Source organism: Plutella xylostella, chromosome Z, assembly GCF_932276165.1.
Source record: "Plutella xylostella chromosome Z, ilPluXylo3.1, whole genome shotgun sequence".
NCBI lineage: Eukaryota > Metazoa > Arthropoda > Insecta > Lepidoptera > Plutellidae > Plutella > Plutella xylostella.
Window position 1 is genome coordinate 15,599,846 of NC_064012.1, and position 25,987 is coordinate 15,625,832.

General features: G+C 40.0%; 2 protein-coding genes across 3 annotated transcripts in view; one reads left to right on the forward strand and one right to left on the reverse strand.

The window, feature by feature from the left end:
• LOC105381350 (carnitine O-palmitoyltransferase 1, muscle isoform) overlaps nt 1–25,935 on the reverse strand; it is a 28,648-nt gene extending 2,713 nt beyond the window's left edge. The window contains exons 1-16 of one of the 2 annotated variants that reach the window (XM_048632408.1): nt 25,659–25,935; nt 20,324–20,478; nt 15,953–16,092; nt 14,638–14,746; nt 13,626–13,793; nt 11,820–11,941; nt 7,941–8,142; nt 7,186–7,385; nt 6,586–6,764; nt 6,019–6,149; nt 5,749–5,774; nt 5,540–5,602; nt 4,885–5,066; nt 4,111–4,316; nt 3,393–3,591; nt 450–610 (exon numbers count right to left, since the gene is read on the reverse strand). In XM_048632408.1, coding sequence (XP_048488365.1) covers nt 450–610; nt 3,393–3,591; nt 4,111–4,316; nt 4,885–5,066; nt 5,540–5,602; nt 5,749–5,774; nt 6,019–6,149; nt 6,586–6,764; nt 7,186–7,385; nt 7,941–8,142; nt 11,820–11,941; nt 13,626–13,793; nt 14,638–14,746; nt 15,953–16,092; nt 20,324–20,464 — 2,229 coding nt within the window. In that variant the 5' untranslated portion in view covers nt 20,465–20,478; nt 25,659–25,935. Of the gene's footprint in view, nt 1–449; nt 611–3,392; nt 3,592–4,110; nt 4,317–4,884; nt 5,067–5,539; nt 5,603–5,748; nt 5,775–6,018; nt 6,150–6,585; nt 6,765–7,185; nt 7,386–7,940; nt 8,143–11,819; nt 11,942–13,625; nt 13,794–14,637; nt 14,747–15,952; nt 16,093–20,323; nt 20,479–22,338; nt 22,492–25,658 lie in introns of those variants that run through there. The other variant, XM_048632409.1, reaches the window with a different exon arrangement.
• LOC119694749 (low molecular mass lipoprotein PBMHP-6) lies at nt 8,636–9,884 on the forward strand. The gene has a single exon (XM_038121795.2). It carries the CDS (start codon nt 8,650–8,652, stop codon nt 9,868–9,870), a length of 1,221 nt encoding a protein of 406 aa, XP_037977723.2. The 5' UTR covers nt 8,636–8,649; the 3' UTR covers nt 9,871–9,884.
• Nucleotides 25,936–25,987: the final 52 nt, after the last annotated feature.

The window sequence follows — 25,987 nt, forward strand, 5'->3', positions numbered from 1 at the left end:
AAGGGAAATTTGTGTCAGGAATAGATTAAACCCGCTTATACTAGCACAAGATAGGACTTCATGATTCACGTCTATACTATTCAATAAATATGCAATCTTTCGTTATTAGCCCGCAGCTGATGAAACTTCGTATTTCGAAAATCTAGCTTCTGACTTTACTTCTTGTCTCACCATGTAGGTGACAAACATGTCACTCAGACAAAGACGCGGGAAAATGGGGGTCTAGTACAGGTTTGACAGTTTCGCGAAAACTATAAAAGTTTACGTTTTCTCGCAAGTGGCGACTCTTGCGGAAACTATCATGAAAGCTTTGATAATGTATGCAGATGACAGGAGAAAACCTAAACTTTTTAGTTTTAAAGAATAACAAATCCCGTACTAGTGGCCCTGGAATCCGCGTGCGTTCTCAAATCCGTACGCTATTAAAACACCCTATGACAGAAACTCACAGTCTTCGGGCAGGTCTTATTGCAAGACACGTGGAAGAAGAGCGTGTCGTCCCCGGCTATGATGTAGGAGACTCCGTAGCCGTCGTCTGCGACTGGGCCGAAGCCCCCGCCCGCCGATATGCACTCGGGGTGGTTCTTCAGGTCCAGCTTGCTGGTTTGACCTGGAGAAGAGATTTGGAGGTTAAGTTAGTGGTGAGGACAGAGTGTTAGCTGCTGTTACATATACAATAAAATCTGAAATTGTGATCCACTGGCTACATTATTATTTAAATTCTCCCTGTCTTTACCTACAGATATATAATATCAAACCTACCTCTTCCTTGTCGCATATTATGCTTACTTATTAGACATAGCAGCCTCATTTTACCCACTGGCAAATGTCTACATATAAATCAGCCACATTCTTAGTATTTCCAGTGCAGTTTTACTAAACAGTGTATCATACGCTTACTCCAGAGATAAGGCTTACTCACAGACACTACCCAACCATGACTTTTGAATGTGTTATTCAATGCAGACTTTTTATTTAGGTTAAATTTAAATTTAAAAAATTAGTTAGGTTTTCGATGTATGTTCTAGGTACTCTTGGCTAGCCTATGAGTATTGTAATCTCATAATCCATACCATTAGTGTAATCTAATTCATGATGATGACTTTTGGGACACCCGTACATAGGTACATTTAAAGCTTTAACATGATAAGTACATAATTATAACTAACCATGCGGCGTCTGACTGGTGGACAGCCGCCACGGCTCATTAAAAACCTCCTGCAGGAAGGGCGAGTCCAGCTCCAAGTACTTGGAGACCACGTAGAGACAGAACAGGTGGCGGTCGATGCCCTGCCCGCACATGGCGCCCGAATCACTTTCACACTACCGATAGGTTATATAAGCGGTTCACCAGGATTTTTAACCTCTTTTCATGATCTCTAATTTGAATTTCGAACAACCTATCGACTAACTGTCAAAATGATTCGTTATTTTACGGCTACACTACACTATCCCACCATGACATTCAAATGAGTAATCTCTAATTTTTAATTGGAAAGAATTCTGACATTTTATAAGTGATGCTACTAAAAAAGTTCTTTACCGAAAAAAGGAAAAATTGCGATCCATTTCTGGGCAATATTTTTTTCTTAATATTTTTATACAAAAAGATAAATCTAAAAGAAATTAAAAGGAAAACTACCTCAGGTAATTAACTCCTACCCACAAGTCTACTTGTACGGAACACTCAGTGCAGGAGTCCAACTGGCTCAGTTGGGTAAGCGCCCGCTTCTCAAGCAAGAGATGCAGGTTCGAATCTCGGCACTGACATGTAGGTAAAAATGAGTTCTTTGAATTTAAGTACAATGTATACCATCGCTCTTAGGAGAAGGAAAACATCTAGATATGTGAACCCACCAACACCACACCTCCGTAGGAACCAAGTGTAGGTTTCATCAAAATCGGTTAGTGAGTTTTCAAGATATGGACGTGGAGGTGCTATGATATGATACTTTATGGTGATAGCTATCACCAAAGAGGTTTATGAGATATATTTTTTCTGAGGTCAATGACTGTCACGATGCATCTGTCACATTGACTGATTTTCATTCGACTTCTTTGAATGCTCGAATGCGCTCATATGTTCTCAGTCTCAGTTGCTTCTATTTCTTGTCTACATCTTGTTATATTTGTTAAGTTTCTCCTTGTTGACTTTTCGCGTTGTGATCGTTTGTTGATTTTTATAAACGTTATGGAGCCACAACCTGGCCCTTCCCGATCGGCCTGACATCGGCGTACTACGGCTACCGTTTCAAAAAGAATTACTAGTTGTTTTTAGATATATTTTCTACGACAGCGATAATTATATAAGATAATTGAGATTATCTTTAATTGTATTTTTCACTGTTTGTGATATATTTAGGTACGGTAATTATTTCTCACCATAGGTAAATCCCCTTTTTTGGAGCGCCGCACTTAATAAAATGGATACAGGGACTAAAAAAAATATATTATAGTCTCAGATGTCCAGACTCGTATTGAAAAAGTGCCCAGCCCAAAAAGGTTTGTGATCTCTGATTTGTCTAAAATTGATAACTGTCAGAATTCCGTAAGATTACTAATAACAGTATAGAACACAAAACTATACTCTGTCCATCTTATTAATGGTTTTTTGACATTCAAAATCCCAAACATATTTGACGACTGCTTACCAGACATAAGCGAACGTTACCCTAAGATGGACAGAGTATAGATGGATAAAGCCTTTATTTCTTTCCCACAGTATTCGCCTTGAATTCTATAAAACTTAGGGCGAATTCGTCCAAACATCATCTTACACGAGAATAACTATACCGGAATAAAATTTATACGCGAGTAAATATCTAGGATAAGTACATTTGCATTCTACCAAGTTATACCATGATTAAATTGAATGAACGAGGAACGAAACTGTAATGCAACTAAAATAAAAATAGTTGCGTTTCAAAGCATGCAATAGAAATGACATGCCAACTTAGTTTGAATGGATTATAATAGTATGAAATTGTTTATGTTTTAATATTTTATTCGCTGTTGTTATTTTGAGAATTTGCCTATTAACTTACTTTTGTTTATGTTTTGACAGATGTGCTTATATGTCATTATGACGGTTTTCTAATCAGCTGATGTGCCGCCGCTATTACAAAATTACTCTCGGATAAGCTCGTTACACGGTCAATTTTGGCGGTATAACATTTTATTCTTGGGATAAGCTACTTTTCTTGGTTTCGGGTTTGGTAGAATGCAAAATCGGCTTACTCGCGAGTAACTGCTAGTTTACTCGTGAGTAAAAAGTTACTCGACGTTGGTCGAATCCACCCTTAATATCCTAAAATTATTATAACAAAAAGGCAAGTACTGCGGCAATGAAAAACGCTCCCAGCTCAGCACAATGCAACGCCTTGTCTACTCACCATGCGGCGTCTGGCTCGTGGACAGCCGCCACGGCTCGTTGAACACCTCCTGCAGGAAGGGCGAGTCCAGCTCCAGATACTTGGAGACCACGTAGAGACAGAACAGGTGGCGGTCGATGCCCTGCCCGCACATGGCGTCCTGGTAGCCGAGCTGGTGCCGGTGGGTGGCTGCGCGGAATAGACGCATGCGGTCTTCTACCTGTGAAGGGTTTCAGGGTTAACACAGGTTAACTTGAGTTTTGCTGTGAATAATAAGTTCACGTTGATAGGGTTTTGATGATTTAATTCTTACGGATTATGGAGTATAACTTTCAATTTAATTTTAAAAACCAATTTTATAAATGCATAGCATAGCTAAGAACACTTTTGATCAAGCTAAGAACTATCAACTAAATTCGATTCATTTCATCTATCAGTGTAACAGACTATCTAAAATATTATAAATCTTCTTCATTTAATCGTACAAGCCTATATTCCTCGAATGTTATGTTAACTTTCATTTATGATCATCATACATATTTTTATTTATAACGTGCAGCAGAGAGCAAGAGGATTGAAACCACCACGTTGTAAAAAAACGCTGAGTTACTTCTTACACACTTGTTAGTGGTGGTCTTGATGGGTCATTGTTAGGACCAACAACATCGCAATAAAAAGTTTCGCTACTCATCTGTTAAAAAAAAGACTATTATTTTGAGGGTAAAAAAAATATACTGACCGACACTTTAGGGTCCACCATCGCTTTAACCCACTCGGCACTCTCAATAGTGCAAGGTCTCACAGTCTCCGTGCGTCCCTCCCTGAACATCCGGGTCATAGACGCCTCGTACGTGAGGCAGAACCGGCCGGCGTCCCGGTAGTAGGACAACTGCAGGATCAGCTGAATGAATCCGTCGGGCGAGGTGCGGCATTTCTTCATGAAGCCTGAGGGGTGGGGGGTAGGTAAGGTTGGTTGGTTGGATGGGATCGGTGACGATAAGGACTATATTATAGCAATATGTTTGATGAGCTTTGTATGTGCGTTCTTGTTTTTGTTGTACGGTCATGTGCAGAGAAAGCTGACCCCCCCATATAGTAAGAACGCTTCTGAGAGGGGTCAGGTTTATCTGCCCCTTACTATGTACTCTGTACAAATAATTATGTAGAGCCAGACAAGAATTACAGCCCGCGAGATTGGTTATCAATATTGTTTGAGAAATCACGAGAATAGTGCTGTAATGATTCTTAGGTGTGGTCTAACGGCCTTAGTACCGCAATGGACGTTCTTGGGCTAAACGATAACCCAATGATTTAGATATAATCCAATAACTTAATTTGATACAGGCTTTCATTGTCATCTAACAATCATCCACTGAGAGACATAATCCTCTCCCTAGAAGAGACTATAATCATGCTGTATCCATCCACATAGGCTTTACCAAGGCCCACCACACCACCTTGCCAATCAAAAAAAGTACTAATAAAACTCATAAAAACTTTCAATAAAACTCACCTTTCCCATACTTGGTATACATGAGTATCCTCAGATCCACATCGTTGAGTATCTTCTGGCTGACCTCGTACGAAGTGTCCAGAGCCTTCACCAGGGGTTCACTCTGCAGCTCCCACTGCAGGCGGGTGGGGGGCGGCGGGGGGGTTTCCACTGTGCCCAGCGCGTCGCCTTTTGAGTTGTAGCTGGGGGTAGAGGTTGTGGTGTTATAGTTGTAGGTATATAGGATGTTAATAAAGGTATAGTAAGCCGAAAAGGGGTGACTATGATAGTCATTCATGGTTCGGATTTTAACTTTCGGCTGAGGCCTAAGGCGATTTACTGTAACGCATAGTGAATTCCATCCATAGTTAATCTCATTCGGAAAAAGGCTCATAGTGGAGTTTTTGTGTAATTATGAACCCTCTCTCTCTCTCTCTCTCTCTCAGCCTTCTGTAGTCCACTGTTGGACATAGGCCTCTCCTAACGATCGCCACCCCAAACGGTCACCCGCCATCTGCATCCAGCGGCTTCCCGCTACCTTCCGCAGATCATCAGACCAACGGGTTGGGGGCTTGTCGCTCACGTCCGTCAATTAATTCAAGTCATGATGGAAATTCAGCACTCTGTATCAGCCGCTTCAAAAACATAATGAAATTATAATGATGTTTTTCCTTACCTGCCTTCCAATTCTGTCCAGATAACGTATTCCCACAAGTGACCCATGACTGGCGCATCCGCCCTGAAATTAAAATAATAATATGAATTAAATATCAGATTTATCATTAGAAAGGAATAATAAAAGATAAGTATTTGAAGATCTAAAATTGACACTGTCGTAACTATTGAAATAACTTTTAACTATGCTTATAACTTTTGTTAACTTACCAAGTATGTTCCGCGTTGAAGCCGACCTGAAACCATTTCGATATTTAGATTATTCAATTGTGATCACAAGAAAATAAAATACGAACATAACAAGAACAAATATTAGACGTGTTTTATTTGTGTTGATGAGATGATGTCGTGAGTCGTGCCCAAGAAAAGCAAAGTTTAAATTATAAAACGAACCAGTTATAGTCAGAGATTTCATACAAATCAGAAGTCTAAGGCCTACTTACAAACTTTAGATTAGTATTAACTATAACATAAACTCACAAAGCCATCCGTACTGAAGCACAGGTTGAAGGACTTGTCGAACCAGCGGTCGTGGCCGTTCCCGTGCAGCAGCAGCCGCCCCACCGGCTCCAGGTTCTTGGGGTTCTCGTCGATACGGTACTCTACGTCGTCTGTAGTGAGAGTGAGATGTTTTTAGATAGATGATTGGGAGAAGCGTAAGCGAGGCGTATCGGGAAACAGATGAGAGAAGCTGGAAATATTAGGCAAGGTGTAAAGGAGCCAACTCCTTGTATAAAATGGGGTTGGAAAACTTTTATCTGCTTTCTGCCCTACCACTACACAAGAAGAAATATGATTATCTAAGCAGCGTTATTAGCGTTAGGAATTATGTAGTGTCAGTGCATAAACAAATGATTAGAGAGTAGTAGTAGCGAGCGACATGCCGCAATAGACCAATAGCGAGCGAGCGGCATAGCTCGCACCAATAGCATCTCTCGCTGACGCATTCCGCTCGCACCTCATCCTCAAATGGGATCCAAGGGATCTTATTACCTTCTAAGCAGAGTGAAAGGACCTAGTGTGTAGCGTGGGACAGCCTCCAGTTACCTAGACACACGTTGAAGGCGGCTCGCTCGATGCAATGCAGCGAGGTGCGGTTGTGGCCTCGGTTGAACAGCGTCTGCCGCGCGTGCGCCCAGTGGCTTCGCTCTCCGGCAGTGAAGGCCGCGAGACGCTCCTCGTTAGGGCAGGGCGGGGATGGGTCGTTTAGGATGGCCTCCATTTGTCTGGTGGGGGGAATGGAGGTTTTAGTCATTTGGATAAGAAGTCTGCCGAGCGCATTAGTTAGCATTTCGGTATCAAATCATAATCGCCTCGTCGTTGAAAACTATGTATATCTCGTTCTACAGGGACATCTGACGGCATAGGCATCTGACCTAACCCTTATCACATTCGCAAAAGGGTAGTTTCTATTTGTATTTGTATCTTTCCCTTTGGAATGGGATATAGGGGTATAAATCATATTTATCTCTGAATATTATGATTTATTGACTCAAAATAAACCACTCTAACCAAACCAGTAATTCCCTATTCTGGTAGGTAGTATTTTTCTCTGTCTTGGTAGGTTTCATTCCAGATGGGATCGTCAATTCGCAAATTAGTTCTATGTCAATATATTCTGTAAGTCACAACTCATAACCCACTCACACTTGAATCTCAGCGGGCTTCAGCATGCGTCCTCTCGAATACACCACGACCTTGTAGTACCGCCCCCTGTGGAACACCGTGATGTGGTTGGAGTCGTGGTAGTGGACTATCTTGTCGGTCTCCACGCCCGGCACTCGGACCGTGTTGAACAGACGCTCGTACTGCCACGAACAGAGGGGGACCATGTTTTGGAGCATTATCTGTGGGTGGTTAAGGGTGTTGTTAGGGTATTTGTCAAAGGTTATAAGAAAGTATGTGTTCGGGATGTATTGCCCATAAACGCTTTCATTGCTTCGCTGTAGTAAAAACTAAAATTTTGGTTTCAAGTAATCAATTCATAGTTCCCATATTTCGGAAACGTATCAGTGGTGCTCCAAATGAGCATCCCCGAGTGACGAAGACTCTACCATTTATCAGCCAAGTACGGCGCAACCTTGGTAGTCAGGTAACTAGCTACCCCGGCTGACTGGTAATGTCGAAATGGTGATAGAATAATTGGTTTTCCCATGTTCAGGTCAATGTATCCGACCATTTCGACATACTAAGCCACTATAATCAATACACAGCGGGACAGGACGGCAACGAAAAACAAACGTGTCACGCTCACGTCTTATCGAGCATATGAAATACACTATGGAATTTTATGTATTTTAAACATCCGTCAGTATGCTAGCCGTCCCGTCCTACCCGCTGTCTGCCTGGACTTTACACAATTAATTTAAATTAAATACTTAATAATCTGGTATGTCTCTTACCGGCTCCAGCTCCTGCCTGTCAATCAGCCGGCGGAACTGCAGACACAGGTGCACTACCACGGCCGCTCGCGCCGCCTGCTTCCTCGTGCTCTTGCTGCAGATCGTGTCGATGCCGTAGAAGTTGGAGTTGACCATCAGGGGTGAACGACCGCGGAGGTACACGTACTCTTCCCACCAGTCGGACACGTAGTTGCTTGACCACCTGCGGGGGTAAAATGGGTCTTATTAAGACTGCAGACAGTGCAATTTTAAGTAAAGTTTTGTTTTAGGAGAGAGTCGTGATTTTTTGTACCGTGAATAGACCCCTACGACTCTAGGCCAATACTCTTTTCATATCTGCTGTGTTGGATCTCTGATTTAAGACTCTGACTACTGAGAATTGTTTCTAGTTTATTTGCAAGAATGTGGTTATTGACATAAATATTTTATGTTTGGGATAGCTTCTTCACTCCTTGCAAATACATAAAGTCACTGGCTGGAAGAATACATTATATTGACCTAATAATTTTTCGCCATAACAAGTGACGTTATTTATTTTATTGTTATCAACCTCCGACCTAGATATAACTCGATAGTAAAACTTCCTACGCGATAAATTGCGTTGAACCGCAAAATAATTCATCATCATTATTTTCTATGCCTCCCTATAAAACCTCACCTTTCTATCCAAACCACTCATTCTCGCATTCGCCAAACAAAACTATTCATCATGACAAACCACTCGCGCATCACTTGGAGGACAGCTAAACGGCCGAACTATACCACGAACATCGACAAAAAGTACCCCTACTCTGAAATACCTTACATGGGACAGTACCAATTAGTGAAGATCCCAGTTAACGACGAATTGGTCCCTCTGGTCGATTACTGGGGCGAAGGAAGGATAAACTCGGAGTTCGGCGTCAGCGGCTTCGCTGACTGCTACAATGTCAACCACGAGTACCAGCTTGTCAGCAACGGACCAGATCGAGACTTCAAGATCCCCAACCGAATCCCAGTGTTCGACTACTCAAATTGCGACACAAGCGCCTATATCAAGGATAACTCCGTCAAAGTGGTCACGTTAATGGGGTCGCCACTGATCAAGAGCTGCGCTGATGATATAGCGCGAATGGTGAACGTGGAAGAAGGAAAGGTCATCATATACGGTTTCTCGGAAAATGCAGCAGAAGTGAGGGTCTTAGAGACTGCGCTGAACAAGAAAGGATTGGTGTTTTGTCACGAATACAGACTGCCCGAACTTTATAAGACACTGACGCTATTCGATAGATACAGAGCTTATTTGAATGTTAAAGAAATAAGCGAAGAATTGTACGATAGTGTTAGCAACGCCGAGTACGACAAGGCAGTGAATATAAGCAAGGCTTTAGATACAGGAGACGGTAGCGTCATAGCAGATACTGTTCAGAAACTACTTAAAAACTCTGTGAGAAACACGGTTGGGTACGCACACAGGCTTTGGAATAACGACGCAGTTGCTATAGTAGAAAACTACTTTCCGGTGTCATTCAAGCTGATTCTGAACGGAAGCTTTGTAAAGATAATCAACAAGAAAGAGTTGAAGACCCTCAAGTTGGACGGAGACGAGCAATGGCAGATGACAGCAATTCTTGAAGATGGGAAGGTCAAATTCCGGATCATGAACGTGAAGTTTAAGATGTACTTAGGTTTAGACGAAAAGGAAGGCAGCGAAGACAGAAACGCCTACGGTTTCCCTGCAAACGATACAACTAACAACTTGAAATGGTCACTGTTGCCGGTTCACGAGGACGACCAGGTTTACTACGTGTTTTCCAACGAGAAGTATGGCCAAGTGCTGAAATATCATGAGACAGCTGAGTCGGAAGAGGTGCTGTTGGGACATTCGCATGATGAAGACAAGGACAACGTAGATCGGATCGGATGGTTTATTGCGCCGTGGGAGCAGTGAAACAATTGACTACACATTTTCAAAGGAGAATAAATATGCTTAAATTTTAAATAAGATAATTTTTCTGCCGATCATTTAAATACAAAAAAAAATGTAACCTTAACCGGCCTATATTACGTGGGTGGTCTGAAAAGTTTCCGACCTAACATAGATATAAGATTTTTTTTCTTAAAATTAATTTTTATTCTTCTACATAGCCTGTAAAACAGTAATTAGGCGGCGCCAAAACACGGATTTAGTGCGCCTAAACTGCGCCAACAGAGCATTGGAAATGTTCATTCGAACACGTCGTTGGTCTGAAGTTAGCAAACGCGGCAGCCAACGCGCGGACAGCCTTCTCATGCCTAAATCTTGATTTAATATGTGATAAACACGTTTTCTGGACATTTTCATTGCCTCTGCTATCTCTCTCACTTTAATTCGGCGGTCGTCTAACACCATTTGGAGAACTTTAGCGATGATATCGTCAGTAGTTACAGTTTTTGGACGTCCCGAACGTTCATAAACTCAGAAGCTCTTAAGGCCACGTTTAAATTCGGCTGCCCAAAATTTTACAGTGGTAAATGACGGTGAAGAGTCCCCGTACACAGTATCTAACTCATCTTTGATTTGCGTAGGGGTATTCCCTTTCAAAAATCTATATTTTTAGACAGCTCGATACTCGATTTTTTCAATTTTCACAGAAATGCTCACATCGACTCACTCAAACGACTGTAAAATAAAAACCACGCGTCAAAAATGGCTGAAACTTTGAAGTGTTGCTGTCAAAAGATGCACAGTTACATTCCCTGACTTGAGATTGATGTGTGTTACCATCTTCACGTTGAGGTCGGAAACTTTTCAGACCACCTATGTATAATTACCTACTGTGCTTATTTCGGTATATGCTAATAGTAGCTTAATCTATTGGTATTATTCATGGCGGAACAAATGGCAAATCAAATTACGTTAATTTTGTAATTGTAACAATAACAACTTATAGTGGAGGCGGATATAGCACTCGAGTTCCCGTCTCAAGCTGTAAATGTAAATATTGTGTGTTGTGAAGTGAGTCCATTGATTTTATTCAGGATTCTGTTTTCGATTGACCTGAATTTCCTGAGAGTCTTCAGAGCAAGATGCTCTCCGACGCCGGACGGACGTCGGCGACATCTTTGCTCTCTGAGAAACTTTATAATATTGGACTCAGGACTCTATATCTATATTAAGATAATAAGTAAATAGTTTTATAAATAACGACATTTGACTGGTACCTACGGTAAGTTCCGATATGAGAGAGCTCAAATCATGTGTCCTGTTTTTAAGATAAAATCATTTACTTATATTTTTCTTGCAGTCGATTTTAAAGACTAACCGTATTTTTAATTAATACAGAATAAACTAAACACTTTTCCAAATATGAGAGTCGATACCGATAGGAGGTAAATTAGACTGTTACTTGATTAGCAAAAAATTACTACGTATACTTGTACATGTAACTCAGAGGTGGACCGTAATAAATTTTACAAATACAAATAATAAAGAAAATTTCCTGCCTATGCCTACCGCTGTGGGAGATTAACGTGAGTACGTTATAACCTACCTTTAAACATATATCAGTATGTAAACAAATACTGCACAAGAACCAGTACGTGCGAGCGCACGCCTGAGCTGGACGGATGTCAGAGCGGTTGTCGAGGATAGGACGGCGTGGCGCACTCTCGTGAAAGCCCGCTGTACCATTAAGACAACAACAAGAACCAGTAAGCCAACCACTCGCCTTTCAAGTCTAGTGTTATAATTCATTAGCCGTGTATCGAGCGAGCATTGGATCGCATCCTAGCAACACCCGAGACATGCCTCGCCGAGGCGTGCGACAGGTGGATACGCGGCTATTGGAAATTGGTTGGTTGCGCCACTGGTAGGCGACTTTAAAGACGTGCGTTCGAGAATTGCCTCGCAGTACGTACCAGCTCTTGAGCACCAGGTATCTCTGCAGCTTCACCGCGATGGTCTGCTCGAACTCGCGCGCCTTCTTCTCCACGCGAGCGTAGTTGTCGTCGTCGAGGAGGGGCCGCACGCTCACCAGGTACTGGGGGGGAATGGGCGTATACAGGGTGCTGCTATAGTATAATTGTATTCTCTGTATGCACGTCTCTATATATTAGAGGTAGCGAAGTATGCGAGACGGAATCTTAATAGCTTACAAACAATCGGTGACACTCACAACATAAACACTAGGCAGCGCCACCGCCTGTGCACGCCCGCGAGGAGACTCGCCAAGTCCGACAAGACGCTGGGCGTGCTGGCCCCCAAGGTGTACAACGCTCTGCCTAGTGACATTAAGTCTGCCCCGAGTGACGCTGTATTCATTGGCAAGCTCAAAAAGTTGTTGGTTGGTATGGCCTGTTACTCCACTAGTGAATTTTTCACTAATGTATCATTTGCCAATGAGGTAGCTACTGTATAGTTAAGAACTGTTTTTGTAACTATGATTTGTAATTATAATGTGTGACGTCTGTATACTTGTAAGTCTTTACTTTTATACTGTATCCTCTTTTTATTACTTTAAAATATGACGTGTAAATTGTAAAATTTATCAATAAAGGATTGAAATTGAAATTGAAATATTTTACGTTTCAGCTAGGATGATTCCTGTGACAGGTCACGATTCGGCAACGATTAGGCACAAATAGTATTCCTGTGTCAATTAATAAAATTTCATTGGATACGACCCATACAATAAGTAGATAGACAAAAAAAAAACGTAGAACTAAAAACCTCTCCATAACGTCACAGGAATCATCTTAGCTGAAACGAGGTATAATGTAGTATAATTTTACATAGAAATAGTATCTACTAACTTAGTTTGTAAGTAACCAAGTAATGGTGTGAAATAAAGGATTTATTATTATAGTGGGTAAGCCGAAAGGGTGCTGGCTCTATTCTATTTTCTGTGTGGCCATATGTACCTAGTTCTGTCAAATGAGACCTTTGTGCTGATTTACAATCATTTCATCCTAAGCTTGGTCTATTTTCCAACACCCTGATCCACTGCGGGTTGGTGGGTTAATTTAAGAAACGTCTACATCCTAAAATATTGAATGTAAAAATAAATACTCCGAATACGAAAATGTACCGTAAATTTTCACTCTTTGGTCATTTATGTACCTACACTTCACACTAACAATTTTTAATGCCTAGTTTAATTTTGTCATACATTTTCTTGTGTTCACAATATGGCTTCAATATGGTAATAAGAGTCGCCTACTCTTCTATCCATGGTAAATTACATTAGCATTTTGTCAGCATATGTACGGTATTAATTAGAAATTCAAATAATGGTTATGCATAACAATGTAGACATTATTGGAGCCTTGGAAGAGAATCTGTTTATAAATGGAAAATAACAACAAAAATATTAACTCACAAAGACAGCAGGGATGGAAATTTTTACAGTTATACTTAAAAAATATTTGATAAATAACTATAAAATCTTTGAGGATTTATGAACTCACTTTTGCTATGGTTTTGACTACTTATGACCATAAACATCTGACACATTATCAATTTGCGGAACTTATGCTTAATTTTTTAAAACCCAAATCACTAAGCACATTGCTTAGCACAGGCTACAAGACATGCACGGCAACACGTGGCAAAAGATTTCCGTCGCGGTCGCTCGCGCCGCACTATGTGACTGAGCGCAACCTCAAAAACTTCATCCACGCCTTGCCCCACAAGTCTTACAATCCATGCTACCCATCTAGACTTACCCGTCGCATGGTATCCTTGACCTTCGGCAGCGGCAGTCTCGGCAGCGAGCCCTGGAAGCTGTACAGCTTGGGCTTGTTCCATCCTGACAGCACCTTCACCACGCTCACCCACAGCTTGGTCTTGAGCGAGATCTTGGCGCCTGGGACCCGGGACTCGTACATCCAACCCTGGGGGGAAAGGGTTAGTTGTGGTTATAGTGAAGTGGAGGCAGTGTAGTGGGGAGTATAGAGGGTTATAAGGTTATAGCAAAGTGGAGGCTATCCCCCTTATTCATAGAAAAGTTATAGAATGTTTTAGCTATTTAACTATAACTATAATAGCTAAAACGTTGTAACTTTTCTATGAATAAGGGCGTATACCATAATTAGTCACATTTGCAAAAGGGACGCAATTATACATAACAAATTACAGTCGTATATTATTTGATCTTGGGAGAGACTGATGATGAGGATTATATTATTTTATCACTGCGATTGATATATTTAAATGTATTTCGATATAAAAATACGAAAAGGGTAGGTAGTATATTAACTAAAAATCTTTTTAAAAACATGTCCCACTTAAGTATCTAATATTTTTATTCTAATTTAAGTATGTTGAACTAAAATACGCTGATACGGAATAGACTATTTACACAATCCGATTAGATGAATATCTTATCAATTTAGCGCCGCAAAAGTAACCGATTGTATAACGTTGTTGATAGGTGTGATTTTTTGTCGGCATTTGTTTTCTCTAGTGTGTTATAAATTTATCGTAAAAAATGGAGCTTAATAGAAAATGAGCTTAGGCAAAGATTTTTGGAATTTCTGGATGATATTTCTACCGCATCGCATTTAAATTTGTACCGAAATATTTATCAGGTAATTTATCCCGTCAGGCGTTAAATTTTCACACACTTTTTCAGTTATAGCGGATGCCTCATAATAGCAATCAGGACTCTGCATTGCTAGTTACACAGTAGTGGCGAATTAATTTACAGTATTAAGAAAGTACATAATATGTATTTACCTTGTACATAAGCAGCATTTTGAGCATATACCGCATGAGGAAGATCACCGAGAGCCACATGGTGAGAGCCGCTATGAGGCACGCCGCCACCTGCCATACCGCCGTCTCCCTGGAAAGATATTTACACTCTATGTAAAGGAGTATATAATGCATAGTTGGTTAGTTGCAGTCCTATGGCACCCCAGAGGTGCAGAGGCTCTCCACTAACGTCCGCCACTTCCGCCTATCTTCGGCTGTACTTTTAGCCTCGCTCCAGCTTAGTCCAGCGGCTCGCAGCTCGTTTTCGACGCTTCGGCGCCATGTTTGGACAGGGCGTCGGGGACGGGAGCGCTTGCCATTTGGTGAGTAGTAATGCATAGAATTTATTCATCAAATAATGCACGACTAGATACAAATGCGGCATCAGGTCATATACAATACAATGAGCACTCAACATCCTTCGCAAATAAGCGATTTCTTATTCCACTAACCATGTCAAAAAACCTGGAAATACAGTGGACGTGGTCATCTTCATCCAAGACTCGCAATTATCATTACTTGGCCCTTCTCATACTACCAACAACCACTCTAAGGTCAACTGTTCACCAAGAATTTTGTGTCTATCTCAATTCACTGACAGTTTCATGTGATCCTGATGTAATATGTAATAAGAATTGCATTCTTAAAACACGAATGTTGAACGACAAGAGTGCAACCTTCACTGGTTTCATTAATTAAGCAGTAATTGCGGCCCTGAATTACTCGTATGAACGTCAGACGTGTGTGTACATTCTATGAATAATTTTTCAGCAATTATGGCTCGATACGGTAATATGTAGCTTGCCCTGTTGGAAACTATTTTCATTTATTATTAGGTGTAATAATCCTATGTTTGTATAGGAGGCAAACAGTGTCTGTTCAAATCTATTGAATACTGTTAATACATTAATCTTAAATCCTCTGTAGTAGGTCCTACTGTATTAATACCATACCGTTGAAAACCCGTTCGAAAAACTACCATAGTTGCTATACATAACGTCTTTCTCTCAAAAGGGCCAGACCAGAGTTAAGATTGCGTCTTTCATCGGTGGATGTAAGATCCATAAAATTGGATGATCTTAGAGTTATTAACTCCATTTCTTTTTCTTAGCATTGTAGACAAACCCCAGACCTGGGAGGTCACTCTGTAAGACGAAAATCTAAGTTTCGGAGCGCTGCTGCGCAAGGCACGACTCTATCTCGTTGTATTGACGTTCGCACGACAGCTCTCGTTAGTTAATTTTTCATTCATTTTTCTCAGTATAGAGTAACCCTCCTAGCCACAAGTTTCACTTACCCGGGCAGTATAGCCATGGCCTTCCCCACCAGGCCGAAGGGTATGATGTTCAGCCCGGAGAAGTGGGCAGCCACCAGCATGGACCACAGCACATAGAGGGACTGCAGGTGACCCGGGTACACGCCATTGTGGACGCTGTTCTGTAAGAGAGAGGGGTGGTTTTAGAACTGCTTAGTTGATGGTGGGGAAACAGTTCGATTTCATTAATGTTTCAGAATTTTATTTTTCATTTATTTTTGTTCACTCAAAAAAAAAAAAACTCAAAACTCAAAATTTTTTATTCATCGTAAAAATATAAAATTTTCTGATGAACGTCAATTTTTACAAACTACTCTCCGTTCGGATAAGGGGGGCTCTTTCTGTCTAAGGAGAAGAACGGAAAAGGTTTATAAATGTAGTTTTCGGTGTCCCTTTTCGCTAACGTACAATAAGCTAAAAGGACCTCCCTGAGTGACGTATCATATCTTTCTTATATACTTCCGGCATCACACCCTGAGCAGTCAGCGACAGACGCTAACCTGACTTTGATTGGCGAATCCTTTCACCACAGTGACAAACCCCTGACTGGCCCTTGTTGTCATTGACACGATAAGGAGAAAATATTTGTAACTAGCTGTTCCCGCGCGCTTCGCTTCGCCTTAAAAAGGTTTTCCCGTGGGAATTCCGGGATAAAAAGTATCCTATGTTCTTTCCCAGGGTCTAGACCGTATGTATACCAAATTTCATTCAAATCCGTTCAGTAGTTTTGGCGTGAAAGAGTAACAGACAGACAGACAGACAGACACAGTTACTTTCACATTTATAATATTAGTTAGGATTAAAGTTAAAAAGTGTGTACTTATAGGACCATTCCACCATTAAAAATGCCACATCGATACATGGTTACTGTGTGTTCTGTTGCATTATAAAGACTAATCAATAATAAATAACGTTTGTTTTCGATTGACAAGGTCAGCGTAAGCGGAATGACTAAACGATTACAGGTAGCCGGTACAAAGTTCACTCGTTGGTTTGATCCAGTAACACTATTTAGTATACAAAAGGTGACTTGAATATATTTTGCTGTTTAAATCGTCCCTGTATATCCGACACCGCCGCTTTACTCTAACAGCCGATTATTTTTTGGCAAACTTTAGACTTTTTGTCACGGTTCGATACTAGACTATGTAGCTTCACATCTTATCTAAAGAATTAAATAGACTGGCAAGCAATGAAAAAGTTCTACTTAAATATAAAATGCCGACAGTAAATTGCTATTTTTTTTAACACTTTATAATTAAATTAAAATTGACCACAATATTTACGTAATACCTAATATGCTGATGCGCTGTTAAATGTACTGCAATATTGCAGACGGCGTCATTAAGCTAGCTTTTTCCGTTTAGGAGTAGTACTTTTTCATTGCTTGTGAGTGTAATAATGTTGGGACGTGTAGGTGCAACAATGCACCTCTGCCTTCACGACAGGGGCGTACCTAAGCAACATGTGTGATGTTTATGTCATAGATGTCTTCATATGTAGCACGTGTAAGATTACGTTTTAATAATATAATCAATTATTTATGTCCATTTAATAGTAATTAAAGTAGCGTAGCATAATTAGCATCATAATAATATGATACTCATGTAAAATAAAATGTTAGCATAATATGTATAGCTATGTACCACATAATCACGATTATCACAAACATGTACATGCTAACTTAGTCACGGTAAAAATCCATCTTCTGACTTCCTGACTGAAATCTTCTTTCAGCCATCACTAAGTACTAAAAAATTTATGTTTTGTAAGTTTTTAAAGGCCCATCTTTGTCTAATGGTGCTATCGACGGAACGGCAAGGGCACCGTAATCTCGACTATAATGATCATTTACAATCGGTGCGATTCAAGTCCGAAATACGATTTTTTGTATATTAGTACTTACTACGTAATTAATTACCTATTTAGTTATTTTCTTATAGTCTGACTTTGACTTCTATCTTAATAGGTTCCAAAAACTGTATACTGGTGGGTGAGTTTATAGAATAGAATAACAAGTACGTTTATAGTCACCATGTCTCTCTGAAATTCCATAAAAACACCAGGTCCGAGTGAATTTATTTAAAAACAGAACCCATAACTACCCATCTACGAAGTACCTTCCAGGGAAGTAAATCTTCCTGCTTACTTTACAAATTACGAAGTTCGGTAGACCAGTCATGCAATCAATCCTTTAAATACAACAAGATACAGCCGACATCAGCACAGCCGCCCCGTAACTTCCTACTTCTAAAGTAGGCCCCCGGCCCAAGGTACTGACTCCTCTAATAGCCTCTATTGAGGTTGGAACGTGCCCAGAGGTCGCAACGCAGGCACGGATCCACCCATATGGGCAAGATGGGCATCATCACATCACGACCCATCACGTCCCTACTGCTGGGGCACAGAGCTGCTCTCCTTCCATTGAAGATGGGCATTTAGACGCTAGTCACCTAATAGCAAACATGCTGAAAAACTGTTAAAATAACTAAAACAAGAGCCAACGCTTTACAGTTTTTAGGTACCATGGGAGTAGTGGGTTTTCGGGGTTGCAAATGTCGGAATAAACTACTCTTAGGGAACCTTTGAAAATTATAAAAAATTAAGATAGATAAAATTACTGGAGTAGCCTGAAATTAAGGATTTTCAAGAAGTTTTGAATTGCCCATCACTATTAAGGTCTGGATCCGCGCCTGTGGCGTAGTAGGAAGGCGACAAGGGCTATTACCGGGCATCGGTCAAGGCCAGCCGAGGCCAGCCAATTGAGGTCTGGATTAAGGAAGCGCGGCATCAGAGGCGCAGTTTGTTTAGTTATTGTGTGTATGTATGTGTAGGTTGGTTAGTGTGTCATATATGTGTGTGTGAGTTTAAAATTGGGTGATATATTCGTAATAATCAAACTTGTTAAATTATAAAGGGCTTGTTGTTGTTTAGGCTAAAGAATAAAAATAATAGAATCAAAGCCATTATAAATATTGAAAAGGCCATTATAAAAGAAAAGTCGCCGCTACTTTTACAAAAGAGTTAAGTAAAAATACTGGGAAAAGGGAAAAATAATACTTTAATGGCTCTTTTCAATGCTGAAGAAAACAATGGATACAGTGTAGGCGGAGGAAAGTTCTACGAAAACCTGAAGACGAAAACCCACGCTGAAATCTCTAATTAGAAGCTTATTGAAGGATTCCTGGAATATTTTCCTTGTACTGAACAATGTATAAAGGGGTGTAGCTAATGGAAAGATCAGATGTCTAGTGCCATTAGGAATGTGATACTGTTCGCCTTTTCTATTACTTAGTTCATCTAATTAACCTTCAAGAACCCTTTCAATTTGTAAGCTGATCCGAGGGTGGATTCTGTAAACATTTCGTTGTTTTTTTATGCAAAAATAAATAATCATTGTAGCGATTTTGTTTTTTCAAAAGTGCCGTTAATACCGTTTTTTTTCCTCCAATTCGCTTGCAACGTTTTAACTTCATACCCGAATTTAGACTTTTTGATAGCAACGAGTATTTCATGCCGATTTATGAAAGTCTTAACTCTTAGTCAATTTTTCAAACCCTATGTAAGGCCTATGAATAAGAGGGTAATAATCCTATTGGCACCACAAAATTTAAATGTTATTGCTTCAGAATCGCTGACAATAAGTGGACAGTGTGGTTGTCCCCGAACGCTACAGAATCAGTCTTTTATTCGATAAGTGAGCACGAGCGCAAGCTTATTGTGAAGACAACCCATTGTTATCACGATGAAAGGATTACATTAGGAACTTGATACATCCTACCTACATCTAAAGCTGTGTTTTCACTACTATCGGAAAACAAGGCTTGCTTCTTATTGTGTGGTTCACAAATACTAGAGCTGGTCTAGTGTTGGTCACCATGGTGAAAATACTGTCCAGACAGGTTATTTTAACAAGATACAACGTCTGAATATATTGGCCAGTAAGATGAGTTGTCACTGACTGTTGCAAAAACATGTCCCACCACAGGCATTCAATGGGATTGAGCAAGAGATTGATACGACGCTACGTCCTATCGCGATCTGACCAGGGTATATCAGGAACAGATGATTGTATCATCAATACTTGAGAAAGCTCTTTTCGAGGACCCCAAACTGTAGCACTTACGCTGAGTTGCAGAAAGGAACTTTAAGCTATTGCTGCCTTGCTTTGTCAGTAAACGGATAGAAAGAGGCAGACAAAAGCCGGTTATAGAGCTTCAACGACCGTCAGTGCGTACCATTGGCCCTGACGATACGCATTTACCGACCGTCAATTTGTATCATATGTCGACATTAGCTTAAAATTCCTTTCTGCATCTACAATAAACAAACAAACTGAAGCACTAAACTTACCCGGAACCTAGCCAGGCGCTTCTTCCAGGACCTGACGCCCGACTCCCACACCAGGTACAGCACCTCCCGGTCGAAGTTCACGTCCCAGCCGTCGTGCGTGATCGCGAACGAAAACGCCACGGCGGAGTGCGCTTCCGCCATCTTGGATCACGGGCCTGGAAGCAGGAGGCTGGTTAAAATATAGAAAGCTGGTAGAAACATAATCAATAATCTCCGGTCGAATCACCAATATAATTAGGTAAAAAGATAATCTTTAAAAGGCAGACAGATGTATAGTGGTGAGCTGCTATTCGCTTGTGTTGTGTAGGCCGGTAAGGATGCCTATTTACCAAAGACATTCTATGCTGCGTTCGATATCATATTCATTGGTCCACGTAACGGCACTGGTGGAAAAGGACTTATCACAATACATGATTGCAGTTGCAGCATACCAGCATAGCATAGCACATCCCTGGTGTATAGGCAACCTAAGGCTAGACTGTCAGTTAGGATAGCCGTGGCAGTGGGGAAACGCTAGCATACTAGGTAGGTAGAATGACTCGCCGCTGTGAGAAGCGGATGTATAAATTGTATAAGGGTAGAAAATGATAATTAGATATAATTATTTACACGCTTGCTTTTGGAGGTGCAGTTGTTCAGTCGCACAGCTGATAATTTGAAGCGTCTCACAAACTGTACAGAAAAAAACTACCACAGATTTTACTATAATAAATCTGCGCTAAGCCACGGGGTGCAGTGTGTGAGCCGCCTAATATTGTTGAAGACTAGAAATTCTCCCATCCCATATAACAAAGTCCCAGTCAAGTGAAGCAACCATTCCATTCCCCATTTTTCGATACGTGGTTCGTGTTTAGGAGCATATTCGGTCGTTACCATAAGGAAGAAAGTCAAGGAACGCACATCAATACAATGACTCTACAGAGAACAAATTGCAATTAAGTATACCAAGAAACGACACAGATATAATATGTATTTGGTATGTTGCACAATTTGCATCAATTGCATTCATCAATCATCGTTCATTGATTGGAATGGCAGCCGAGTGTGCTTCACTGGTGCTGCAGTATAGGAGAAGTCTTTTGTTTTGTTGTTGAAAACCATAAACAAAACATAAAAAAAACAAACACTCACACCTTTTACTAATGTACTCCCTTGCGGGGTAGGCAGACGTGCATTGCTGCACCCACCTTTCGCCAGTTGTTAGTCCCAAATGTATATTACCATTTTACATTTATTGCCATTTTACGGGCACATCTAAGACCCGAGAACAAATAACTGTGTTTTAAACAAATATCTGCCCCAGCCGGGAATCGAACCCGGGACCATCGGCTCAGTAGTCAGGGTCACTAACCACTACACCATTCGGTCGTCATAAACAAAACTTCTCAGGTTTTAACTGATTTTAATTAAACATAGCCTAAAATGTTGGTACTTTCAAACAGACATAACCAAAAGAACATTTAAAACTTGTCGCGAGCTGAGTGAAATCGAATAGAAATATCTAGTGTTACCTCATTCACACATTATAATATTTATCATTTAACAGACTGTTGTTGCTTGGTTGTACCTTGCTAATGTTTTAATCAAATGCAAATTCATAAAACAATAAGCAGACTAAAGTATGTTGTAGGACAATCAACAGGTATCAGTTCAATTAATTACGATTTCGCAGAAAATTATTTATGTACATATTCTACAAACAACTCCATATAGTCTAGCTGTAGCGATTGCAGCCGACAAGTGAAGTAGAGGTACAGTATGGGGTAGAGAAACCTGACCCCCCTGAGAAGCAATTTTAGTATGAGAGGGGGGTCAGATTTCTTTGCACAGATGATGACCGTACATTGCCGGGCTTGCTGTATTTATAATACCTAATTTCAGTCAGTCTCCTCAAGGGAAGCCAGTGTGTACCGAGCTGGTCTAAGTCGGTTACCCCATTCAGATGAACTCGTATGAGTTGTTGAAGCACAATACAAATTTGCAAAACTTTTGAATCTATCATGTATCATACATACCCCGCAATGTAAGTCTAATCAACACTCGCACCAAACAGTCTGTGACTTGGGCTTAAGACAAACTTAAGTCAAGCCATCGTTATCACGTCCTAGCGACTATAATACACAGACAAAACAATATAAGATAAGTAGAGGTCACGGGACGGATTATAGACACAAGTTCGTCGATTTACTATTCACTACCGGCCTTATCACCGCGATATCGGTATATCCCACATAGATAGCAGAAGGTTCGGTAGATCCGTGTTATAAATATATGTCTAAAGTCTACGCATAACCTTCCGAATGGGCCGTTGATTTATTAGGGCACGTTCCAATTACGTTTTTTTATTATTAGAAAGCGAATTCAGTGGCACTGATAACTGTTTTCTGGTAATTATCAAGCCGAAGTTATAGGCGCATTTGCAAGGCTGAAGGGAAGACGAATCATCGAATTTTATCAAAGTCCCACGTTCGAAATGATAGCCCCATTTCTATTCGGTTAGAAAGAGGGTACACCCGAGCCAGCGTTGTGCTATCGTTAGAAACGGCAGTTCTCGTACAAATAATAATGGATCGCAAAAGTGCTGCTAAATCTTTAGTTAGCTCTTCATCTACTTCTACTGAACCTATTTTGCAAATTATTCTCTTTGAATTCTAAGGGCCTTACCAAAAAAACTTAGACAGTATTTAACAGTTGTTTAGCGCTGTCAAACGCCTACGAAATCTGTCAAATTTCGTTTTAAATACTTGTTAAACAGTGTTTAAAGTTTTTTGTGGTAGCACAGTAACAATCATAATAAATTAGCCCTTGCTTTATAATTTTACTAGCTGTTCCCGCGAGCTTTACTTCGCCTTAAAAAGTTTTCCCGTGGGATTTCCAGGATAAAAAGAAGCCTTTGTTCTTTCTAAGCTTCTACACTCTAGACCATCAGTATACCAAATTTCATTCGAATCCGTTCAGTAGTTTTGGCGTGAAAGAGTAACAGACAGACAGACAGACACAGTTACTTTTATTTATAATATTAGTTAGGATAGTTAGGATGATTATGATGTGCATATTTTGGTTACGTACTTCACTACGAGCTAGAGAGGCGATTCATGACGATTTTCCTCATTTTAAACGTCGCAGACATTTTTATAGGTTGCGTTTGTTATTATTATACTTACCAACATTGAAATTAGTTATGTTGTCATGTGATCCATTATTATAATCTTAGTAACAATTTAGAGTAGGCATAAACCTTAAAGCGTATTTAACAAAGAAGAAAAGGGAGGTAAGTTCAGATCTCATTACCACAGGTCAGTACGTTAAGTAAATGGCTTATTTTCCTACCTTACTAATATTATAAACGCGAAAGTTTCTTAGGATGTTTGTTAATCTTCAGAAAACTAATGAACGGATTCGAATGAATTTTGGCATAGGATAGCTGATAACTTGGATTATCACACAAGCTAGTTGCGGAGAGCTGACATGCAATCGGTATGTTTGATGCTTACATACTTATATAGACTCCGAAAATGATTATTTTCCTTTTTTTTTCAAGCTAGTCTTTCTACTATTATAATGGATGCGCGGAGTTCCTGATAATGCGTGACACGACGTGATAAAACTACGTCGCATACATCGCACTCACTCTCAAGGCCACGCGGTATGAGCGGGCGCGACGAGAACTTTTATCACGTCTTGTCGTGCGCCCATGACTCCGGTTAGAAAGTACCTAGTAAAAAAAAAGTACATTCCTACCTTCCCCCATAAATAAGTCAGTTGGAATCAGTTTGCTTATTTGTGCTTATGACTTATGGGTCTTATGACAGATCTGGCAAGTAGCTTATCAGTTTGATAAGAATTGCAGACAGACAAACAAAAAGATGTTTACATAGTTATGTAGAGATAAATACACTATGTTCCTGTTACAGTCAGTCCTTGACATATAATGGGTATACTAATATTTTTTCTCAGACACAGTATGCTCATGGATAAGAGTGTAAAAGGCAGAGGATGGGGTCAGGAAGACAGAGGACGGGGGTCAGGAAGACAGAGGACGGGGAGAGGAAGACAGAGGACAGGGTGAGGAAGGCTGAGGCCAGAGTCTAGTGATTCTATTGGGGAAGGAATTCATGTATCATGGGCAATTTTAACCTTACTTTCTACTCCAGGAACCACTTGCAGGTTGACTGATATATTATAAAAACTTTTTGCATTAAATTATTTTATACATATTTTTTTTGCATTAAACTCTCTAGATTGTACATAGTTACTGATTTAATCTGATCAGATTTTTATTGTTTATTGGGCTTAACAGGGTGTCTTAAAAGTGGTTGCATCAAAACTCCTAAATTGGTGTTCCTATGGATTAATTATAATGTTTTGAAAATGTACAAATCTTAATATTTTTAAAATCTCTACCTTTATTTAACTAGCATCACAAACTAATTTTTCATCACCGTATGCCATACATGGCATCTCCATCTCATCAAAAAATATATACCTAATGTGTTCAATGTTATTGTTTTAATTATGCTTACAACTAAACTAGCCACAGCAGTGACCTGGCCATCAAAGATACTTCAAAGTCAAGAGTGATTTCCACATGACCAGCAGACCAAGTCCTTTTATTATTTCACGCAAAACAAACCTTGCATTAGGTCCAAGCTCATTAATATCACAAGTGACCATTGTACTACTTGCAAAGATATCTTGATTGATGGGTCAAAGTGAGTTTAAAAGGCCAGTGAAAGTATGAAACTAAAATTATGCAATTAAATAGTTAAGAGTGAAAATGTATCAATAAGGAGGGTATACTAGTAAAAAAATTACAAAACAATAATTTCATTAAATGTACATTAAAGTGCAAAAGTAAAAATTTCAAGTGGAACAACTAATTTACCTACAATGAATATAATTATTCAATTTTAATACCTAAAGCAGTTTGATTAAGAAACAGTTTATTTGGGGCACTAAAAGTGAAATCGACAAGTACCTTCTCACTAACACATTCGCAAAACGCAAGCAGGATTTGTGTTCACACACACACACACACACACACACACACGCGCCCAGGCCCGCGGTGTCAAAGTCTGATCACTTGATGCAGTAGCTATGTTTACGTAAAATGTGCTCACCACGCTTTTCTATGTAAGTTCAGTTAGATCCGCTACTAAACCAGCCACACTCGTGATGATACAATAGATATCTAAATAGATGTAGTACAGTTATAGAAACACGTTGACAGTTTATGAACACTTGTTAGAAAACACTTCGGAATAACTTACTTTTTTAAATTAAGAACGGAGACCTCCAATTCTAAACTAGGTAATAGAAATGTATCAACACTAACCTTTGAGTTATACGAAGAGAAACACCAGGAAATTAGTTAATAATCAGAATAACGCGCAAAAGTCTTCAGTCAGCTGCAAAAAAGCAGTGTGATTTAAAACCTATTGCTTGGTTTTGTCACCATGACGGTAGATGCGTAAATTTATTACTACTTTGTACAAATCAAACTAGATTTCAACAAAATAGACACACGAACTAAAAATAAATGTTATTTTTGCCACACGAATGAACTGCACGATAAAATTGAACAGCCGCGACGAGCAGTGTTGCCCGCTAATAACAAAAAAAACTACCCATTACTACATGTTGTCTTTTAGCAAATATTATGTC